The sequence below is a fragment of the Coprinopsis cinerea genome (genome assembly GCF_000182895.1).
Source record: "Coprinopsis cinerea okayama7#130 chromosome 8 map unlocalized cont3.8, whole genome shotgun sequence".
NCBI lineage: Eukaryota > Fungi > Basidiomycota > Agaricomycetes > Agaricales > Psathyrellaceae > Coprinopsis > Coprinopsis cinerea.
The window spans coordinates 1865803-1886451 of NW_003307537.1; the positions used below are offsets into that span (position 1 = coordinate 1865803).

The 20649-nt window shown below is 51.9% G+C and overlaps 6 protein-coding genes across 6 annotated transcripts; 5 read left to right on the plus strand and 1 right to left on the minus strand.

The window, feature by feature from the left end:
* Window positions 1-895: 895 nt before the first annotated feature.
* On the minus strand, window positions 896-2355 carry CC1G_05031 (hypothetical protein; the record flags this gene model as incomplete). The annotated part of the gene is made up of 2 exons (XM_001835986.1): window positions 896-1399; window positions 1462-2355. The coding sequence occupies 2 exons, from the start codon at window positions 2353-2355 to the stop codon at window positions 896-898; spliced, it is 1398 nt and encodes a 465-aa protein (XP_001836038.1).
* Window positions 2356-2878: 523 nt separating this feature from the next.
* Window positions 2879-3795, plus strand: CC1G_05032 (hypothetical protein). Its single transcript, XM_001835987.2, has 5 exons — window positions 2879-3084; window positions 3156-3302; window positions 3357-3398; window positions 3455-3644; window positions 3700-3795. The coding sequence occupies exons 1-5, from the start codon at window positions 2884-2886 to the stop codon at window positions 3735-3737; spliced, it is 618 nt and encodes a 205-aa protein (XP_001836039.1). The 5' UTR covers window positions 2879-2883; the 3' UTR covers window positions 3738-3795.
* Window positions 3796-5635: 1840 nt separating this feature from the next.
* On the plus strand, window positions 5636-9426 carry CC1G_05033 (other/FunK1 protein kinase; the record flags this gene model as incomplete). The annotated part of the gene is made up of 4 exons (XM_001835988.2): window positions 5636-6229; window positions 6279-7887; window positions 7949-8100; window positions 8155-9426. The coding sequence occupies 4 exons, from the start codon at window positions 5636-5638 to the stop codon at window positions 9424-9426; spliced, it is 3627 nt and encodes a 1208-aa protein (XP_001836040.2).
* A 2944-nt stretch (window positions 9427-12370) lies between these two features.
* On the plus strand, window positions 12371-13790 carry CC1G_15052 (hypothetical protein; the record flags this gene model as incomplete). The annotated part of the gene is made up of 7 exons (XM_002910672.1): window positions 12371-12520; window positions 12591-12619; window positions 12682-12694; window positions 12750-12782; window positions 12932-12962; window positions 13021-13466; window positions 13533-13790. The coding sequence occupies 7 exons, from the start codon at window positions 12371-12373 to the stop codon at window positions 13788-13790; spliced, it is 960 nt and encodes a 319-aa protein (XP_002910718.1).
* A 234-nt stretch (window positions 13791-14024) lies between these two features.
* Window positions 14025-16209, plus strand: CC1G_15053 (hypothetical protein; the record flags this gene model as incomplete). Its single annotated transcript, XM_002910673.1, has 9 exons — window positions 14025-14261; window positions 14341-14350; window positions 14411-14502; window positions 14557-14665; window positions 14728-14925; window positions 15011-15219; window positions 15298-15429; window positions 15487-15592; window positions 15662-16209. The coding sequence occupies 9 exons, from the start codon at window positions 14025-14027 to the stop codon at window positions 16207-16209; spliced, it is 1641 nt and encodes a 546-aa protein (XP_002910719.1).
* Window positions 16210-17077: 868 nt separating this feature from the next.
* CC1G_05035 (hypothetical protein) lies at window positions 17078-20590 on the plus strand (the record flags this gene model as incomplete). Its single annotated transcript, XM_001835990.2, has 13 exons — window positions 17078-17334; window positions 17477-17495; window positions 17553-17592; window positions 17639-17666; window positions 17720-18220; window positions 18324-18570; window positions 18648-18746; window positions 18865-18966; window positions 19034-19139; window positions 19213-19437; window positions 19495-19700; window positions 19871-20002; window positions 20063-20590. 13 exons carry the CDS (start codon window positions 17078-17080, stop codon window positions 20588-20590), a joined length of 2490 nt encoding a protein of 829 aa, XP_001836042.2.
* Window positions 20591-20649: the final 59 nt, after the last annotated feature.

The following is a 20649-nucleotide window of genomic DNA, read 5'->3' on the forward strand; positions in this document are numbered from 1 at the left end:
ACTGTTATCATCGATTCCAAGCAGTCTCAACCAAGTCTCAACCAATAGCCTCGACGTCATGTCGAGGAAATCAGGTTCCTTCGACCCTGGCTGTCTTCATTCTCCCCTAAGCGACGAGCTTCGAAAACGACCCTTTTGGAAGCCTCTTCTGGAATTGCACCAGCCTCTGGGTACCCTGGAGTACTCTGGTCCCTCTTGATCTTCTGACCCGTTTGCCAGTTGTCCGTGATTTGGCAGTCGGGACTGACCGCCATGCGAGAACCCGGATCCATTCTCCAGAGGTTGTCTGCTCGGAAACTGGACGGAAGAAAGAGACGGAGTACGACGATCGATCCAGCATATCTTCGTGACCTTGCTCACGGGCGCTTATAACGGGCAATTTCTTCTAGGCCGTCACACCCCCTGTCCCAATCCTGCTCCCGAAGCCCGGGTAAGTTCTGACACCAAATGTCGCCAAACGTGTAATTGCATGCTGGGCACGCGTTAAATATCTTTGGTTTATTTTACTACTAATACAGGTCCGTCTGAAAGTGGGTTCCAGATCGGTGTCGAAGAAAGAAACAGGACGAAAAGAATGATTGCTATTAATACAGTGGATGCAGATAAACAAAGTGCGTTGTGGGTATGATTGTGGATTGAATGGAGACTCGAAAGCATGGGGTGGCGAAGGCAGAAGAATTAGGATAGTGAATAGACGAATATGTTGGTTAGGTCCTCTGGGTATGAAAGTGCAGGTTGATGAAATGATGAAGAAAGAGGGCAAGAGAAGAGAGCAGGACGGCAAGACATTGCCCATGTGAATTGGCTGATATGGGCATAGATGCGGTAGACAATGGGGTGCAGTTGGCGGTTGACGAGGAAGGACGCGCACGAGGCGCATTGAACATTATGTTCCTTACGCAGTTGGGGCGGTGGCGCTTCGAGGGACATTCATGAGGGCACCTAAAAGGCGAAAGATCTCCTCTGACCATCCTCTTGCATCTTTGCCACTTGCACCTCCAGCGCTCCCAAGCAAAGACCTATTCGGAGGTTTCACACCCGCTACACCAACGTTACAAAGCCGTGCCCAAAACTCCCCGACGTTCCCAATCGTTCCGGGTTGGGATTGTCCTGTTGCCGTCCATGACCCAACTGCCTCCTGGGGACTCTTCTGAGGCACACTCGCACTCCGCTCGGTGTTTGGACACCAAAGTCCCCAACCAGCGTAGTCGAGGATGTGGAATATCCCTTGGATGTGTTCAGTGGAGGAGGCTTGGTTCATAAGGATCCGGGTGCAGGCTTGGACGGTATATGGGCTGAGGAGGTTGTAGTTTGCACAGGCTCCGAGGAACTTGCAGAGCGCGAGGGCCGAGGCCACGTAGTCTTCAGAAGGGATGTTGACTACGGAGTGGAAGCATCGCTGTAGGGAAGTAAAGGACTTGAGTTGCCATCGTCGTATGGAAAGGAAGGAAGAGAGCGTACCTTGTCCCAGGAAGCGAGGAAGGTGCCAACCGCGACACATACGACGCGCTGAAGGAAGGCGCCGGCGGTTTTCCGTAACCTGGAAGTGCTGTAGAACGCATGGTATAGGCGACACATCCACTGGACGAGTGCGTATACAGGGTCGTGGGGGTCACCATCTTTATACATCCCTACTCCCTGGACAGAGGGATCGAAACGGATGGTGGGGGTCCAAGAGGAAGGGGCACCTTCAGGGTCCCTGAGGGTACTGGCATGGGCGATGCAATAGTAAGTGAGCTCGTCGATGACAGTGTCCTGTGTTGAGCGTGTGGATTCCGAGGCGAGCTCCCTGGCGAATTTGTTCACGCATGGGGTGCGAGGTTTGGGTCTTCTGCGCTGGTATGATGGGGTAGGGGTATGGATGAGAGGCTTGTTCTCGTCTCCGGGTGCACAGCGCACTCCTACATGGAAGTACCTATACCACCATGGCGCGATGGTGACTTTCTTGACCTCTATCGAGAAAATTGCGTGGATGTGGGATGTGGACACTTGCATCGCGTCATCAACCGTAGAAGGGTCGTAGAACTCCCATGAGGGTGAGCCAGCTTCGTTCAAGGAAAGTGGGAATGTGTTTAAGATATTATGGAGGACCCAGGGTGAGGTGCTTTTGTATGGTTGGATAAAGTTGATTCTCTGGCGTCGCCCGTCTTCGGGCTCGGAGAAGTCCCAGGAGAGTTCGTAGTCGCCGACGTGTGCTTGAGACTGTTGTTTCTTCTTGAGTATAGGCTTCACGATGCGACCTCCGGAGACAACATAAAGCTTGGAGGTGGAAGGTTCGGGGCGAGTCTTGCGGGGGGACCTCGTCTTGTAGGGGCTGTAAAGGCGACGGGTGCCCGGGCTGTGGATAGCGGGCATGCTTGGCACTCAACGCGAAAGTGAAGATGAAGGAGCGTTTGATGTTCAGTCGACGGTCAACGCGACGTTCCTACTGATGGTAGCAGCTGTGTCGTGTACAAAGGATCAACCTGCCAGTGGTGGGATAAGTTTCGGTTAGAACACTGTGTCTGATTAAGTTGACCGCGTCAAGTGGCACATTGATTGTTTTCAATGTTCACCGGGCTGAGTCTTATAAGAGGAATGGACCGGTAGAATCGCGCACTCACCTTTGCAAAGCAGAACGAGCAGATAGAGTGCACTTCTCTCTCAACCCCAAGTGGTTCGGGAAGAAACGACAGCGACGACGGTCCAGTCATTGTTGCGGGTTTTATACTGTGGCTAGCTCCGAGATAAACAAAGAACATAAAGGTTTTCGGTACCTGGCGCGTCCTTTCAAAGGTCGAGCTGACCATTGAGGCCACAGAATAGGGGCGTGATGATGACGGACCTGGTCCAAGACGCGTGCGACCCAAATCAATTGTCCTTTTGCCTCCGCCGCCATCGCCAATGGGCCCAGCTCCAAATCTCACTGTCGCCTCGAAAGCGTATCTGAAGATATACTTCCATGCCGCTAAGCATCTTCATCAGACGATAAATGGCGTTCTTCTAGGAAACCAGACTGGAGGAAAGATCGTGGTGGAGGATGCGATCCCTCTGTTGCACCATTGGACGAGTCTGAGCCCTATGATGGAGATTGGACTGGATTTGGTGAGCCTTCTAAACATTCACGACAGAACGAATGTCTTCTGACTGAGTACAACTTCTGTGTTCGATTCAAGGCAGAACAATACGCGGCGGAAGCTAACCTGAAGATTGTTGGCTACTACCAAGGACGCGCTGCTGTTGGCGACGTTGGATTGGGACCTGTTGGAGAGAAGATTACGCAGAGGATTAAGGAGAAGTTTGCTGACGCCTTTGCTCTGACGGTGAGCTCACAGTTCATTGTCCCGGAATTCACCCCTGATATTCATATGACCCAGCTCGATGGAGAAGACTTTGGTACCGAGAAGGCTGCCTTGGTTGTAAGCCGAATTCACCTCGTCCATAATGCTCAACGACACTGACCGCCTGTTTGAAGGTCTGGACATACACCGAGAATCAATGGAGGAGAATAGGGAGCTCGGGCGCTTCACCACCGTTCACGTCAGGTTCATCAATCCAACTCGACTCGCCCGACCTGCCTCAAAAGGCTTTATCGTACGTTCGCGACAAGAGCCTGCACCTGCAATTTGGGGACTTTGACGATCATCTGGAGGATGTGAAGATCGGTGAATATTTGTCGCTCTACCGACCCCACGAATGTGCTGACGGTTTGGGCGATAGACTGGATACACAACCGGGAATGTATCCCTGTGGAGTAGATAAGCGCTGTAAAGCGAGAATGGGCGTATGTTTGAATGAAATCCGGTCTGTTTGAAACCACGAAACGGCGGCGAGAGTGGGTTTTCGAGTCCTCTCGCGCAGCTGTGCTTCACTGTCGCGTCCTTCGCATACGCTGTTCATGTATTAGCAATGAATGCAGTCATGGAATCTTGTCTATTGAATTGCTGTGTTTCCAAGTCGAAGTTAGAGCCATCAGCTCAAAGCTTCAAGGAATTGACATGGTGGTGGTTGCGAGTTAAGATGTGTGGGAACATCAGATTCAATTGAACTTTGGTCTGACCTCCTCACGATCACCTCGTTCTGCCAGGACTTCTACCCGCCCGGGTTTTCTGTTGTATTGGAGGTAGACAAAGGTCTTTTTGCTGAAACAAACCTCCTAAAAATTATGCCCTGGACGGCCCACTTCTAGGCGAAATCGACCAAAACAACATGCAATCGCCACGTTACTCACCCGTCGACGACACCACGACGAACGACACCTACTTTAAGCCCTTCCTCCCATGCAGTACAAATGGAGAGCCTCTGGCCGACCCAGGCGTCTACTCGCAAGTCTGTCGTAACACTCATTGTGCTGATCCAGCCGGTAGCCTTTGCATGTCTTCTGCCTTTTCTGCTCACCCAGCGATTTGGATTTCTTCCCTCTGGCAATCAAAGACTCCTTCACCTATATTGACACGACATTAAATCGTCTTATGCCCTCAGAGCGGCTCCTGCGAGGCGTTGATTTCCCTCTTGAAAATTGGTGCGCGTCGACAACGCGTCGGCCGACTCTCTCCGACGCAGTGACACCTTCCAAATGCGTGCATGGTCCTTCCTAAACGGGCCACGCCGTAGGGAACCCTCCGTTTCCTTCGTACGGTGAGCCCTCGCCCTTCATTTGACTAGTGTATCAGATATACTCACTTTTATGATAAATCTAACATGTAATTAACTTGGAATTATGCCCCTGTGCTGCAAACAACCCTCTTTCACGCCCCGCCGCAAATTAAACGCTGCGGACTTAATCTGGGGTACCAGGAACCCGAAAAGAAGATTCAAGTTGCGTCTATATAGCGCGTAGATGAAATGGAGGTCATTGGTCTCTGTGCGGCAAAGTCGTGTCGAATACCGACGGAACTCTGGATATGAGCACCATTGGTAAAACAGACTTAATTCCTCAGTCAGCTGCGAACTCTGGCCAGGCAAGTCTGCGCCTCATGTCGTGGTGAGTACATTGTACAAAGACTCTGCTTTGGCTTTGAAACTTAACGACCATCATTTGAAAGCCACTTGGACGGCCCTGGATTCAGGGTCAGGTGGTAACAGCGAATGGCCCAAGCACCCGCCGGCGCCGGCGGCGATGGTGGTCATTCGGCCGTCTCGTATCGATCTTGACGCGTCTGGGGCTCTGACATTGTTCAACTCGAGCAGAGTCACCCCACATTATCTTTGACGTCCCCGACTGACGGATAATGGAGGCATTGGCTGAAGACAATCCAAATTTCAGTCGGCGAGAGGTAGGTTTGGACAATGGGACGGTGTGGCTCCGGCCGCTCGGAGATGTTCCCAAATCGAGTGTTTCTACCACAGCTATGTCACGTTTCCTGTGTCTACTTCTTTGCCAGTGGCCTTCTATAAAATCTGCAGCGCAAGGGTTGGATCGGGTACTTACGCCACTCCTACCCTTCAATTGCTACATCAACTGCTACATCTCCCCGTCACCACAGTTTATCGACAGGATACTTTCCATCTCTTCCTACGCGCTCTCTTTCAAACTACTTCAACGAGCTTATACGACAAGGTGTGTTGTTTGCAGCCGGAAAATAGCTCTATCGGAACTTAAACAGCGCCAGACCTCGACTCCACGTCCGACATTCTACGACACGATCTACATATCATGGGTCCTGAGCAATCTCCGTCGGGAGAACTATCTGAACCTACATCCTCTCCGTACAGCCTTCAGCGGTCACCGTCCTCGCCAGACACTCCAGGTAGCGCTTCCACAGCCGCCACCACTCCCCCAGTGGTACAGGCCGACGCGTCCTTGAAGCTCGGTCGGACTCCCACACCCAGAAGCTCTATCAGCCCCCTTGAACGCTTCATCGAATCGAACGGCTCTGAAACTGCTAAATCACCCCTTCCCAACCTCACCACACCTCGGCATGCCACCACGAACACAAGTCCTCCACACGCGCAGCTTCTCGATCTCATCGGAAACCACAATCTCCTCGATAGTATGTGGGTAGGCCCCATGCCCGTGGAGAAGTTCCTCTGGGAGTATGGATTCGCGCAACAGTACGATGAGTTTAACTACTATCAGAACTGCCTGCGAGACGATCCCATTCCGCGGCCAGGTAACATCTTTTCAGAGATGCCATCGCTAGCGCCGACGATGTTTGAAGGACCGGAGGACCTTGAGGACGAGGGATCGCTGGCCGTATACGCTGAGAACGGTCTCGTCGAGCAGCGGAGGAAGGCGGCTGATGCATTGGTATGTCTATTTTTCCTGGTAAGATAAGTTGTGCTGACCTGAATTCCAGATTTCTGCAATTGATCAAGCGGGCATCTTGAAGGACATCACCCTTCACAATACTGTGTACCTGCCTGGAACGGTCCAGTGCCACACCGTCCAAGTGGAGAAGACCGAACTGGTCTGCGAAGACAGTGAAGACGAGGAAGACGTCTCTCATACCGACGGAAGGATTTCTCCTTCCTCGGTAAGCTCGTCCGGAGGATCGAGAATCGTTCCCGTAACCACCACTGGAGACCGACCATTCTATGTCGAACTTCTCCCCGACATCTCTACCAGCGATAAGCTGTCCATACCACCGGAATGCTTGTACGAATTCCATGCATCCCAGGAACTCCTCATCGTCAACACCGGTATCGACCCCTTCGACCCCTTCCTCACCCCAGGCCTCACCTCCGACTACTCACACGAACTGCACTTAGCCGAGCGCGACTCCATGGATGAGGTCGAATGGACGAAACGAGCAAAGATCCGCGAGGCGTGGGCTCAGCGGGACCGGATCAGCGTCATGATTAACGAACTTTACTCCATTTACTCCCACCGCAAGTCCAACAGGCACTCTCCCCGCTCGGTACCACTCAAAGGTCTCAGGACGCACACCTACCTCGTTCTTGTCTTCGACCCTTACGTCCGCTTCGTGCGGGTGGATTATAGCGGGGTGGTTGTTAGCGGTAGGGCTAACTTCCGTGATGAGGGGCTGCCCGGTCCCGATCCTCGACGCCCGTTCGAGGTTTTCTTGCGGGGGTTTGGCGAGATGGATCCTGGTGAGAGGGGGTGGGATGAGAGTGTTATGCTTGCGAATCGTACGGTTTATGGAAAGCGTATCAAACAAGCGAAGCAGGCGTTGGCTGAATGGGCTTGGGACGATGAGCCAGAGTTTGTGGGAAACGAAGAGGACCTCGTCTGCACGTACGAACCGTGTAGGGGTGATCCACCCCTGCTGGCGTTCAAGGTTCCGACTGACCCGAGCGAAGACGCCAAGGATGGAAAGGAGCAGTTCGAATACACGACCGTCTTCGCTCAGTACCCGCTCGAGGAACGTCCGGTCGGACCCAAAGTGCATCTGAAATCCAAGAAGGCGATCGCCCTCGATGACCTTAGGGAATTCTATTCCCCATACGCCCCTCTCTACGACTGGAAGGACGTCCACATCTTCTCGCGCAACACCCTCGTCTTTCCCGTATACAACCCCGGTACCAAGAAGGTCAGCTTGATGAAGGACTCGTGGCGCATGGTCGACTCGCCCCATTGTCTCCCGGAGAGTGAAGTCCTACGGAAACTTAACGCGGATGGAGTGAGGAATGTACCCGAGTTGGAGTTTGGGCAGGACGTTGGAAAGCTGGGCTTTTGGCCGTATAGTCGGGCGAGCAAGGCGGAGTGGAGGCGAAAAGAGCTGAATGAGTACCAAGAGACCCTCGGGCACTTGTATGCGGAAGAGCAGTGGAACGTGCTTTGGGCGGACTGGAGGGTTGGGGGTGGGAGTCGCAGGGGGCCTGTGAGGCATATGAAGAGGGTGCACCATCGGTTTGTGACCTCGTTCATTGGGAAGAAGTTGGATGATTGCAGGGGATTGGAGAACTCGTATCCCTTTGTGAAGATCATTTATGATGCGCTGGTTGGTGAGTACTTGACATTTCTCTGCAGAGATATCGAGCTAAAACTGATATTTCCCTTCTCTAGCGCATGCCGATGCGGTCATCAAGAGCGGTATCTTGCACCGTGACATCAGTATTGGGAACGTTATGCACAACGGCGAAGGGGATGGTGTTTTGAACGATTGGGACCAAGCCCGCTTCGTCGATTATGAAGTCCAACGATGCGAGACAGCAGGGGTATGTGTTTCCTTCGCCTAGTGCTTGAATCATTGTCGCTAACACATTTATCAGGGTACGCACGCTTTCAAATCTGCCTGGCTCATTGGATCCGACTCTGAACGCAAGAACACCGTCCAAGACGACCTAGAATCCTTCCTTCATGTTGTTCTGTGGCAGTTCATGATGCATATGGCCGATGTTGTGGACGACACGGACAGCGATGACTCAAAAAAAGACGAAGCTGACGACGATACCCTATTCGGCGAGGCTGAAGAAGAGCCTGACACTCGTCCGCCGCTCACCAGACGCCAACTTCGCCACTGGATGAACGGTTTCTTCAACGCTCCTTTCAGAGGGGAACTGCCAGGTCGCCAACCCATGTCGGACAAGCAGCGCTTCTGCATGAACGACCCGCGGTGGAATGCAGAGAATAAGCGGGTGCTTGACCTTCTCAAACAGTGTTCCCCTCTCGATTGGCTCGTCACTAAGGCGCGCTTTATGTTGGGACAGTGGTACGGCTACCAGAGGAACCTCTCGATCCCTATTCCGATGATGCCGCTGTGCAAAGAGGAAGCAGAGCTCTCTCCGGAGGAGATACATGGGACGCCCGAGGAGCTAGGGTTGGATCTCGCAGACCATGTTGTCATGCTGGACGCGTTTTACGAAGCGCTTGAGATGGGTGGGTGGCCTGGCGAGGAAGATCACGAAGATCAGGACGGAGAGCAGCCGATGTTCCTCGAAGATGATTCGGGACTCGTGGGAGGCTTGCTCCAAGTGGAAGAAGAAGACGAGAATGGTGAGCGGCCGATACCTCTGGAAGGAGGTTCGGTTGACGCGCCTCCTCTTGTCGATCCACTCAACCCTTTGGGACTTCCAGATCTACTCCCTGGTGCGGCGGGAAGGAACGTTCGACCTGCGATTCAATGGGAGGACTTTTCGGACGCCTTGGAAGACTACGAGTTCTACGCGTCATCTGAAGAAGAATCCTTCTCCAACACGGATGAATTCAGGAGTCAATTTCTATCTCCAGTTAGCTGGGATAAGGAGGGTTACGAAGAGGCCGGAGCAGGGGAGTATGGCGAGGATCCGACAGAGGAAGTGGCTGACGAGATTGGATTTCGTCCAGAAATTGTTTCCCCCCCTGCTTGGGCGAGGCTCCCGAGCATGTCAGATGCAAGGGAGGAGAAGGAGAACACCGACGAGGAAGGGGACGACTACAGCAACTTGGGACCTAGCACCCCAGCCAAGTGGGCTAAGGTCGCTCGCCGTAGGGACGAGGACGACGAGGACGACTGCAATGACTACGATAACGAACCACTCACGAAGAGATTCAAGCATAATTGAGCCTAACGCTCGATGGATACTGGCAACCCGTATGTACTTTGGGCATGGATGGAACTGTTGTGTGTACTTCTATATCATGTGTGTATGGATATGTGTGACAATAACGTTGATGCATATTTACTAAACTAAACCCACGAGTGACAGCGAAACGTATTGTTTAACTATTAGTTTGAGCAGTAAGGCGCTTCTCGAAACTCTGTGCTGAAGGGGTCGCAAAGGACATCCGCTTATTAGATGGGCGTCGGTTGTTTTAGCGCCCTGGCGCTTAATTAAGTCTAAGTGACGTCACTACTAGGTACCTCACCCCTGGATTGACGCTTCGAACCCGAGCAACGTTGCCTTAGCCGACCTCCCGCCTGCTCCCTTCCAATAATGAAGGTCGAATGTGAAGCACGAGGTGAACCGTGACATTTTGATTAAATCTCTTACATTGATAGTAAATGACGACAGAAAGCCGATAAAACGCCCTGTTGATTCGGGTGTCACGGCGGTCTTGTGCCATTATTTCCGGGCGCTCGTGGAGAAGGAAAGGTCTTGGGAACTTCTTGGGGAGTGGTGACATCGGAAGTCAGCTAGGCCATTCTTGTGTTTTGGAAGGAGAACAAGATCTGGTTTATATCCACTACCGGCTTGAAGGAGGTGTGGCGTGTTTTGCGAGTGCCCTATGTGTGTGAGGACGGATTGATCGTCCACCAAGTTTTGTATTGTGGTTTGCAAGTGCATCGACCCTGCGTAAGTAGAAGAGAATAAAGAGCTAGTTTAGGAAGGGTGGATGGCCTGTGTGGATCGTTTTTGACAGTTGTTGGTGTTGGTCGGAGGGTGGTCGCGAGCAACGCACCCTGATTTTTGGCGCCTGTGGACATGATGCTATCCAGTGGCAGTTGTATTTCACCTTCTCCAAGGAGGCGAACGTCGGATATCAAAGAAAGTCGTATAGGCTGACAGATTCGATAAGTACACAGTTATGTTTTCGTGATACCTCGGCATATTCAGTGGCCCTTAATAGTTATTAGGTCCATGCAAGCGATTGACACCTCCGGCCTACTGCCAGTGCTTGATGCCACCGAAGATTCGTGTGCTCGATTTTTGGAGATCTTAACAATTAATTGACGGAGAGCTGGTGGTTTATCGATTGCGTCCGTGCCAAAATGTAAGTGCTTCCGGCATCGCCGCTCTAGCCTCATCGTTTGGACTTTCCTTCGGAGAAATCGAAAGTATACGGGAGTTGTACTGCGATATAGGTAGGGATGTGGAGGGATGGGTGGACGGTGCCGAAGCAGACATTGGTCTCGGAAATTAGAGGTAGGCGTGACTGAGGTGGTATGAGAGATCATGGAGGTCGACCTTTAGAATCATAGGTAGGTTTGTCAGACGAGCGCGTTAGATCTTCGGTCGTGACAAGACCGACTGTGTGCACGACAATGTCATTACCCGAGAAGGAAGATTCTTCCCAGCTCATAGCGCGAGAGTAAATCCTCAACAGCGAGAGAGACAGTACAGGTTATTCCAATGACCGTGCAGGCTAGTATTTGTCCGAAGGATCGGCCCAATAGTCAGCCTGAGCGGCATCCAGACGGTATGATAATGAACCTAGGGCTCTAAAGAGGACATCGCGGGTTACGTACCTCTTTCATCTTCTGTTATCTACCGAAAAGCGACTTACCTTGCGTTGTGCGGGTTTCATGACACCCTCCCCGTCACAAACAAAGACGAATATGTCGATCGCCTACAGGGCGGCTTGATGTGATAGATCCAGCAGTGCTACGCCATTCATTTCCCTATTATCAAACTCTGGAGGGATCTAAATGGAGTGGAGCGGCTGATCAAGTTTTGCCTCGAGGCAGGAAGGCGAAGGAGGCTTTATCCAGTCTTATACGTGTTTGTTTTTGTACCTTCGAAGCTGGGGTAGCGGCGAGTTCTGTGAGCTTCGAGGTGGGGCTGACATCAGGGACACCTGTTCTCTGAGCCGGGTGCGGGAGTGCTGTTCCAGAGCAGTGCTTCGGTGCAATGTTAGGGTGACCATCGTGGCTCCGAAGTGTGGTTGGCGGGTCCGGAAGGAACCCTGCTCATGTCACGGCGAATTTCATGACAGGCAAGCAGGGGAGTTAAGTTGCCCAATGCCAAAGTACGATTGTGTGATACAGTCAAGCCTGGTTGACGTAGAAAATGAGTTTCAGGGTCCCGTATGTGATCAACGGGGCGGAGCTGGTTTCAAGGGCAGGCGGGCAGTGAGGGGTTGATGATGGAAAAGAAGTCTGATAAGTGGTTTGGCTTGGGACTTCTGCACCGGAAGGAAATTGTACGAGCGGTCCGTTTAAAGTCTTCAAGAGTTTGCTCTTGGATAAGTCAGCAGAGATGAGGGCGCTATTCAGTTACTGGAGCTTGTCTAAAGAACGAAGATGGTGGCCATGCGGTGTGAACGGAGCCTTTCCAGTTTCGGCATTCGAAGCTCTAGGATATCAGTCACGGAGACCTCAAGACATCGTTCTGACTCCGCTTTGTGAGGCTAAATCTCTTTGTGGAGATAAGGATCTATATGGAAAGCGGTTGTTCGCAATGGAAGGGGTGTAGTCGAGGAGTCGAAGGGACTACGCACCGCAGTCAGAGGTGGCCGAAGCTGGGTCAGGATGGCCGTTCTGGTAAGACGGACGATCGTGAAGGGCCCTCAGTATAAGTGGAGTATGTACCCACTTGTCAAACCCGAGGGAACTCGTGGCCTGGCATCAGAATGATAGCAAATGAACCAACCGCGACAGGCGCAGGGCCATGGGAAGAAAACCTGAAATGGGTGCATGGGAGAACATTAGTTACACAGCATGTTCCACGAATAGAACCTGACTATATATCTTGTGCAAACGACATCAGAATCGGGTGTACTTCCAGCTAGGGCCCACCTCCGAATCGCACGCAGGCCCTCTCCCCTTTCCTCCCTCCCAGGGACGCAATGTCGTCTGGATCCCCCAGGTCGAATGGCGACCACCGCCCAACGAAGAGAGCGAGGACCCATACGTCAGAAGAGCCTGTTGTCACAGGCCATGTTGACCATATCTTCATTGCGGACGGAGTTTCAGCGAAGAAAGCAGGCGTGAAGAAGGTGCGTTGGTACATACTGCTTCGAATTCCCCTGGTCCATAGGGACTGACTGACTGAAACCGCGATTGTAGACGCCACTTTCATGTTGTGAATGCCGACGGTGGGTGCCATTCTGCGAAGCTAATCGACGCGAGGCTGATAGGGCATACTATTTGCGGTCAGGCTGAAGCTCAAGGTTTGTGATAATCCTAATCCTTCACTGACATATATTGAGCTGAATATGACCGCAGTGCGATCGCAATTTCCCCTGTGCATCCTGCAAAGTAAGTCGACTTTCTCGATGTACGGGCTGGAGACGAGTCCGCAGGCATCGGCCACCAGAACAATGGTGATGATGTGGCGGGCCGCTGAACCGCATCGCTTGATCCTCTTCCTTCCAACCAAACCAACCGCTGATCACCCGTGTTAACAGAAAAGAGGATGCGCAGAGATATGTCCGGACGGTATGTGATCTCAACGAAATGAAACAACCCCAAAACTTAACCGAATAATACCAATTAGGCGTTCTGGTTTCCGGCAAGGGAACTCGGTTCATTTTGGCGAACACGGAGCAATTGCACAGCAAGATCCATGAAATGAGCGAGCGGATTCGAATTCTGGAAGATGCACTGGGCCAGCTTCACAAAACACACGAGGTCTATGTCCGACGGTGTTCCAGTTTGGGCTACCGTCCTCCCATGCACAATGGGTTTTCTGATGACGAGGAAGAAAGTGTACCGACGCATCCACTGCTGCAGCCCGAGTTCCTGAGCATCAAGAGCTCGATGGGACTGTATACAGGTGCTGCGAATAACAACCAAAACCAGGCGAATGGCCGGCAGGTCGGGAGACGAGGGGATGAATCGACGACGCGACCTGGGACCAGCTATTCGATGGATGTGGAACCCCTTTTCGAGAAGCAGCGCGGGTATAATGAGGACGGTGGGTCTGCGACGGAAGATCAACAAGTGCGTTCCATTTCGCGTGTTTGCCTTTTCTCGCTTCCACTCACACTGCGACTCCGCTCATGACAGAGAATCAGCCACCATGATTCATCACGACCCAGCACTGCACACACCGATTTATCGGCACAAGTCGCGCGGTTGAGCGACGCGTTTCCCCTCAGCTCTCAGAGCAAGGTTGTAGCAGCCTTTGAGAGAGACGGTAATCTCAACTGGAGCGAACATGACAAGAAAATGGAGTTGAGGGGCTACATCCGGTCTCAATTGCCTTCGAGGAATGAAGCAGACTATCTGTGGGAGCAGGCGAGAAGGAATGCTATGTGGCAGTAAGTTTTTTCCTACGCGACTTGGCTCCTCCTATCCTCAATTGCATACTACTATTCTAGGTATAATCCACATCCGTCCCCGACGTTCTTCGCCAATCTGGTCCATCATGTATACAATTCCCCTGTTCATGAACTCTGTCCGAGGCGGCTGTCTCTGTTGTTCATGATATTAGCCGTGGGCTGTCACGTCGATTTGGATGAGCGGGTTGCCCCCAAGACTTACACCCCGACTCCACCGATGGACGTGAGCTCGCCCTATCCACCACAGGCGGGGCTCGAGAACCCCCTCGCCGAACGCTACCATCAACTGGCACGAGCTTCCTTGTGCGAAGTCCCGATAATGGAGGAGACAAACGTGGATGTTGTTCTGGCGTTATTCTGGGAGATCTGGTATTTGCTGGTATTTTCCGACAGGAAGAAGGCGGCAGGCTATGCTTGGGGCATCATGGGACTCACGGCAAAGTTGGCTCAAAGTGTATGTCTTCCTTTTCCTCCTCTTCCTTCTCGTTCTCTTTGAGTAATGATTCGGAGCTGACCGTGATTGCTTTCATTAGATCGGACTTCGTCAGTTGCCATTGGCTACCCGTTTAGAGTGTTGTATTAACTTTTTGTTCTGCATCTCAGACAGGAATGGGGGGAAATCTAAGGTGATTCCCGAAGAAGTGGAGAAACGCCGCGCCCTCTTCTGGGAGTTGATGTACCTTGACGCTCGACTGGTAGGCAACTTTTGCTTAAACCTTGAAGGAGTCTGGCTTAACCGATGTATGCAGTCACTCTCGCTAGGCCGACCTCCTTCACTGTCGATCAGTCATGTCGATTGCATGCGCCCGACCTATGCTCCGGACGAGGGTGTCGACATTCGAGAGAGTCTCCATTTCTGTAGGCATATCACTTCATTGATCAGAGCTTATTCGAGTGGCTCAACAATTACCTTTCCTCAGATCAAGAATGGAAACATTCCTGTTACATGACCTGCCTTGCTCCCGTCCTCGAGGCAATTTCGCAACCAACTGCCAATTTAGACTACTGCAAAGTCATGGAACTCGACCGCAAGATTCGCGATTTCCCAATCCCGGACGTGTTGCGCAACTGCACCAATTCCCCTGTTCAATCTCGGGCTTTCATCATGCAGAAAGGCAGTTTGTGCACAGCGGTTGAAACAGGCAAGTGACATCTTCATGCTCGTTGCTATTGTTGTTGACCTTTCATCTTGTTTGGGTTTAGTTCTGTTACAACTTCACCGCACCTTTTTCACTCGAGCGCTGAGCGGGTTCGACGAAGCGTTCAATCGGAAACATAGATACGCTCCGTCCGTCGTTGCTGTCTTTTTGAGTGCCTCGCGGATGATCGCGTCAGTACAAGACCTGTACAGACGAGAACCCCATATCACTTCCCGCTTCTTGGGATTCTGGAGTAATGCGTTTTCGTCAGCGGTAAGTTTCTACTTCTGATAACGGTCACCATCTTTCTGATTTCATTTCTCGTCGTTATCCTTTCCCTGTATGCTCTAGGTGGCGTTGTGTATGCTCATTTGCCGAGCACCTTTCACCTGTCTGTCGCCTGCTGCGCTACAAGAGTTGGAGCGGGCGCGGTTACTGTTCCGAACGGCGAAGGATACCTGTCCCCGCGCCCTGTCAGTCTTGGTGCGAATCTTTGATTTTGATTGAGCTATTTGTACGAGTGCTTATCACCGTCCTCAGCCTATCTTGGAATCAATGATCGACAAGGCCAATGATATCTACAACCGATGGTATAACGGAGAAGAAATTCCTACGATGATTCTACGACACACAAACGATGATGATGGTGGGTGTCCGAATTTTATTGTTCCTCTTGGATCAGGGTCTTGGAGCTTGCGCTAACAGACTGTTGTAGGTTCGGGCCACGGTTCCGGAAACCATGCGCGGGGTCAGCAATCGGATGCTCGAGACCCTTTCCTCAACACACATCCCAGCCTTGCCCAGTGTATCGTCGAGGTGCACGAGAGAGCCAAGGTCCTCTTCCCGTTACGAAAACCATGTCAATGCGGCGGGGCGGTCTCAAAACAGTGCCCACCGTCCCATTCATGGATGCCTCCGCCGCAACTTTCTCCTCACCAACAGCAATCGCCGGTTCTACCACCTGAAGCACCCTCCGTCAGGACCAACGTAATCCAGCATGCAAGTGGAACAAACTCTTCATACCCATCTCCGCCGCCTTATCATCGGGGAGGTTCCATTCCGTACGACAATAACACCATGTCTGGGAACAGCACGTCCAGTTCAGGACTGTATTCCAACAGAGTTCTCCCAATTGATGGTCCGGCGCTCCGTCCGATCTCGACCCTGTCACAAGCCTCCAAGATGGCCGTTGTTGACACGCTCAACTTTGAGCTCGGTGCTCTGAATGCAAACACGGAGCATAACTGGATGGCTTTCTTCTAAATAGAGATACCCTATTCACCCTGTGACGACACCCTCCCTCTCCGATAACGGATTGCTAGTGTATTCTATATTCTTTCGAACTGGAACTCTTTCTGTATTAGAGCTGATGTACATAACGTTATGCACCCCTCCTCCGTGTGGTATGTCGATGTATTATACTGGATGATCTTCAATACACCGTAGCCTATGCCTTGTTTAAATAAATCTCGACCTGTGACCCTGGATATGTCCGGGGGGAGCGGGCTCGTTTCGTCATTTGGTCCCGTCCGGACTCCGAAACCACAAATTTGGGGAGATTTGATGATTGTGTGTGCGCTTGGTCGGCGAGCAAAGCCTGCAAAGGTGTTGTTTGATGGTTTTGTCACCCCCTTTTTGCCATTGCCATCTCTTTCAGTCTAGCTCTGAGATTGAAATTCTATGTATAGCGCCTTGTGCCCCGTTTAGGGAGGGGTTGGATGAGAATGGGAAAGTTGACATGATTTCCGGCAGGCAGCGCAACCTCGTGGGCGACATGAGCAAACGACATTGTATTTCGTTTTTTTCCTGAATACTCGATGAATCGATCTCAGTACTGGGAGGGGCAAAGATCAGAAGAAAATGGGGAAGAAGAGTCCGACGAATAAGGTCATTCCTGGCTGGAACCCTGCACGCCGAATCTTCCTCCGCAAGTCGCGGGAATAGTCGCTCCGACCAATCGAAACGGCTGTTCGCCCTTCCCTTCCATATTCAAATACGCCCTACGCTTCTTGCCATTCAACCACCACCATCCAACCGTTGCGCCCCTTCAAAACCTTGTGGGCAAAAAAGTCAACACGCAGAATCCCAGATCACAGAGCTTGTTTCGCACAGCTTGCCTGCTACCACCGACATGTTCGGAGGTTCCAGAGGTTTTGCTCAGGACACTCATGAACCCATGGAGTCAAGGCCAGCAAAGCGTCCAAGGAATATCTCGGGGCCTGCTGAGCATGGATATCGCGATGCAGGGCCTAGTATGCCCCCCGCGGACGTTCCGATGCAGTTACCACCCCAACGCCTCGACATCCAAGTCGTACCCCCCGCTACAGCCAGTAAACCCCGAGGCGAAGATAAGAATAATCGGAAATTGTCCTGTAAGGAGTGCAGAAGGTGTGTAGTTGGTTTCTGCGCTTGGGAGGACGTTGGGTAGCTGACTGGAGGGCGTGGTTGGGATCAGGTTGAAGCTCAAGGCAAGCTGCTGCTCGATCTCTTCTTGTTTAACGCGTCTAATCGTTGTGGACTCCTATTGTAGTGCGACCGTAACTTTCCTTGTCAGGCAGGTTCATGTTCTAGCGTTCGTGGGACCCGTTCTTATTGGGTTTTTACAGTCGTGTGTCAAGCGTGGTTGTGGGAGCCTGTGCCCGGAAGGTTTGTAGAATTATCTTGCCCTACGCCGTTTGCTAAATCTATACAGGCGCCTTGACTTCTGGTAGGGGCAGCCGGTGAGTGCTGCCTAGCCGTGTGGTTTTCCCTATCTCAATGCAGTATAAACCAGGTTCATCCTCGCGAACACCGAGCAGCTACACGAAAAGATTGGCCAGCTGAGCGATCGGGTACGGCAGCTGGAGGACGCGCTGCAGTCTCTCCAATCGCAAGTGTCGCCGCACCCACACCCCCTGCTCACGCCAGAACTCCTCAAGATCAAGACGTCGCAAGAACTCTATGGTGCAACGGCATCTGCACCCACACAACCCTCCGGCTCCGGCATGGCCACCCAAGACCCCAACGCCCATGCAAGGGATGATAGACTTAGGGATTCGGTCGGTGCTATGTCCTTGGAGCAGCGTTCCGGGCCCACGTCCAATGCCATGGATCTGGACCATCGCAGGGATACCACTCCACCAGAAGTGCCACCTGACATCCTCCAGCTCAGTGCAACCTTCCCCTTCCCCTGGCAAATGGATCTCAAGATACGCAAGCGTATTCGGGATTCGCTGCCCCCACGCGATGAGGCCCGGGCCATCTGCGAAGAAGCTCGAAGGAACGCCCTCTGGCAGTAAGTTTGGGCACTAACCCGGTGATTAGAGCGAAGTTTAGAGCTAACTCGTCTTGCGGGGGCGTTCTTCGTTTTTCCCCTTGTTTCCGCGATGCTTTTGCAGGTACAATCTGGACTCATCGGAGACGTTCATACCCAACTTGGTGCACTATTGCTACACAACTCCGATCGAAGACCTGAGTCCAAGGCGGTTAGCGTTGTTGTTGATGGTCCTTTCTATTGGATCTTTGGTGGATTTGAGCCGTCCTCTTGGGTCGCTACATGGGGAAGCTTACCACCATCTCGCACGTGCTGCCGTTTGTGAGATTCCTCTCATGGAGGAACCGGATTTCGATGTTTTGCATGCACTGGTATGTCGTCGGATTTCTCCTAGCGCTCCGGTGTCGTACACCCTTTCTCACCTGTGTTTCTTGTTGTCAATTTCTAGTTCTTTATGATGTGGTACCATCTAATCTTTTCTGATAACAAGAAGGCTATCGGCTATGCATGGAACTTGATGGGATTCGTCGCCAAGCTGGCCCAAGGGGTAAGTGGTATTGCCTGCTGTGTACGGCGCTTGGGACTGACTGGTTATTTTCTCTCGCACTCCAGCTTGGACTACGTATGCTTTATTGCTTCCTTGACTCATACCCGGTCACTGACAGTTGGTAACAGATCGGGACTCACCCCGACTGAAACTCATACCGGAAGAACACGAAAAGAGAAGGGCTGTCTTCTGGGAACTTTTGAATATGGACTGCCGTATGGTGAGCCAGAGGTTCTTTCCTTAAAGCTTGTGACCCCTTCGTTATTAAGTCATTGGCTCCTCATTAGAGCCTCTCACTCGGTCGACCACCCTCCATATGCCTGGCACATGTGGATGTACAGCAACCGACTTACGTTGGTCCAGGGATCTATGTACCCAAGGAAGAGGTCGTGTGTAAGTAAAAAGTGTCAACAACCTTTTGGGACGTCGATTTTGCTGACCAAAAGTCCGATTTGTTCTCAAATAGACCACGAATGGAAACATGGATTTTTCATCAAATGTCTGTCCCCCATGTTGGAAGTAATGATTGCGAAGGAACAGCCTGATTATTCCCGCATTATTGAATTGGACACGTCTGTCCGTGACTTTGGAATACCGGCTTTGCTTGATGTGGATTCGAGCAAGTCCATGGAGGTCGCTCCCCGATTCTTGTGCATGCAAAGAGCTATGGTTGCGCTGAGTCGTGAAATTGGTATGTCACTTTCTCTACTCGTTTGCGTTTCGGACTAGTGGCTGATCTGCCTTTCAGCTCTTCTTCAACTGCACCGCAAATACTTCACCCAAGCAATGAGTGATCCCGCGGCATTCGACTTGCATCACCAGTATGCACCCTCAGTTATCGCTACGTACCTAGCCGCATCTGGATTGATATCCACCGTGGAGACGCTGTTCGATCAAGAACAGCAGCTCACCGCGCGATTTTTGCACTTTTGGTTCAATTCATTCTCTGCTTCGGTGAGTAGTTGTTCCTAGTCTTGGCCTCTCGTCCTTTAGAACTTCTGGTTCTTCCCTCCCCCTTCGCGCCAATTTATATCTCGCCTATTGAATCAGAGGAGTTTTAAAAGGGAGGACGCTAACCCCGAATCTATTTACGTCCCCCTCCCCCTTCTTTCTACTTTTACTAGGTCACGCTATCCCTCCTTATTTCCCGAGCGCCATCGACGCCACTGGCGCACTATGCCTTACAGTCGCTGGAGAGGGTTTGTCAACTGTTCCGTCGGGCAGCTGTCATTCTACCGTTTGCGGGGAAGGCCTTGGTAAGCGTTGCGATCAGTTTTTATGAGAGGGTTGGACTGAATGTGCTTTTACCCGTTTAGCCTGTGATGCAAAAGCTGATTGAAAAGTCCCGCAAGGCACTTTTGCACCATCAACCGAGTTCAATGTATCCCTCGTCCTCTACGTCCCCTGCCGAAATGGGCACTTCGTATACTCGACACTCTGAGCCCAGGCCGTTGCCGACGCCGTTCAAGCGTGCGCATCCGTTCTTGATAGGCAAGGTGGAGACGATCTTATCGTCGATGGCGGCTTCTGGCTCGAGTGCGACTACACCACCCACGACGTCGACGTCGTCCCTGAACAGGATTCTGGATCGTGGGCCACCGCCACCCGAACCTCCGACTCGCCGTTCCAACTCCCTACCGCCTCCTGAATCGTGGCTTCCCGATATCTACAAGTTCTCAAGTCTTGGACTTGGGCTGGAAGACCGATACAACTTTGCGTCGTCTCAGCCTACTCCGTTTACCCCGTCCTCTCCTCGTGTTGCGGAGAATAAGGATTTCAATTTTGATCATGGGGATATTACGGTCGAGCTGGTGGAGGAGACGAGTTATATGGCTTGGTTCTAGCTCTTTATTGGAGGGGTTGGATTTCTGTCTGTCCATTTTTTGGTAAATATTCTTGATTG

Bases quoted from the DNA above. Each gene is read 5' to 3' on its own strand.
- CC1G_05032 (XM_001835987.2), top strand. From the start codon at position 2,884: ATGGGCCCAGCTCCAAATCTCACTGTCGCCTCGAAAGCGTATCTGAAG. The intron at 3,085-3,155 runs GTGAGCCTTCTA...GTTCGATTCAAG, and splicing joins TGGAGATTGGACTGGATTTG to GCAGAACAATACGCGGCGGA. The intron at 3,645-3,699 runs GTGAATATTTGT...TTTGGGCGATAG, and splicing joins TCTGGAGGATGTGAAGATCG to ACTGGATACACAACCGGGAA.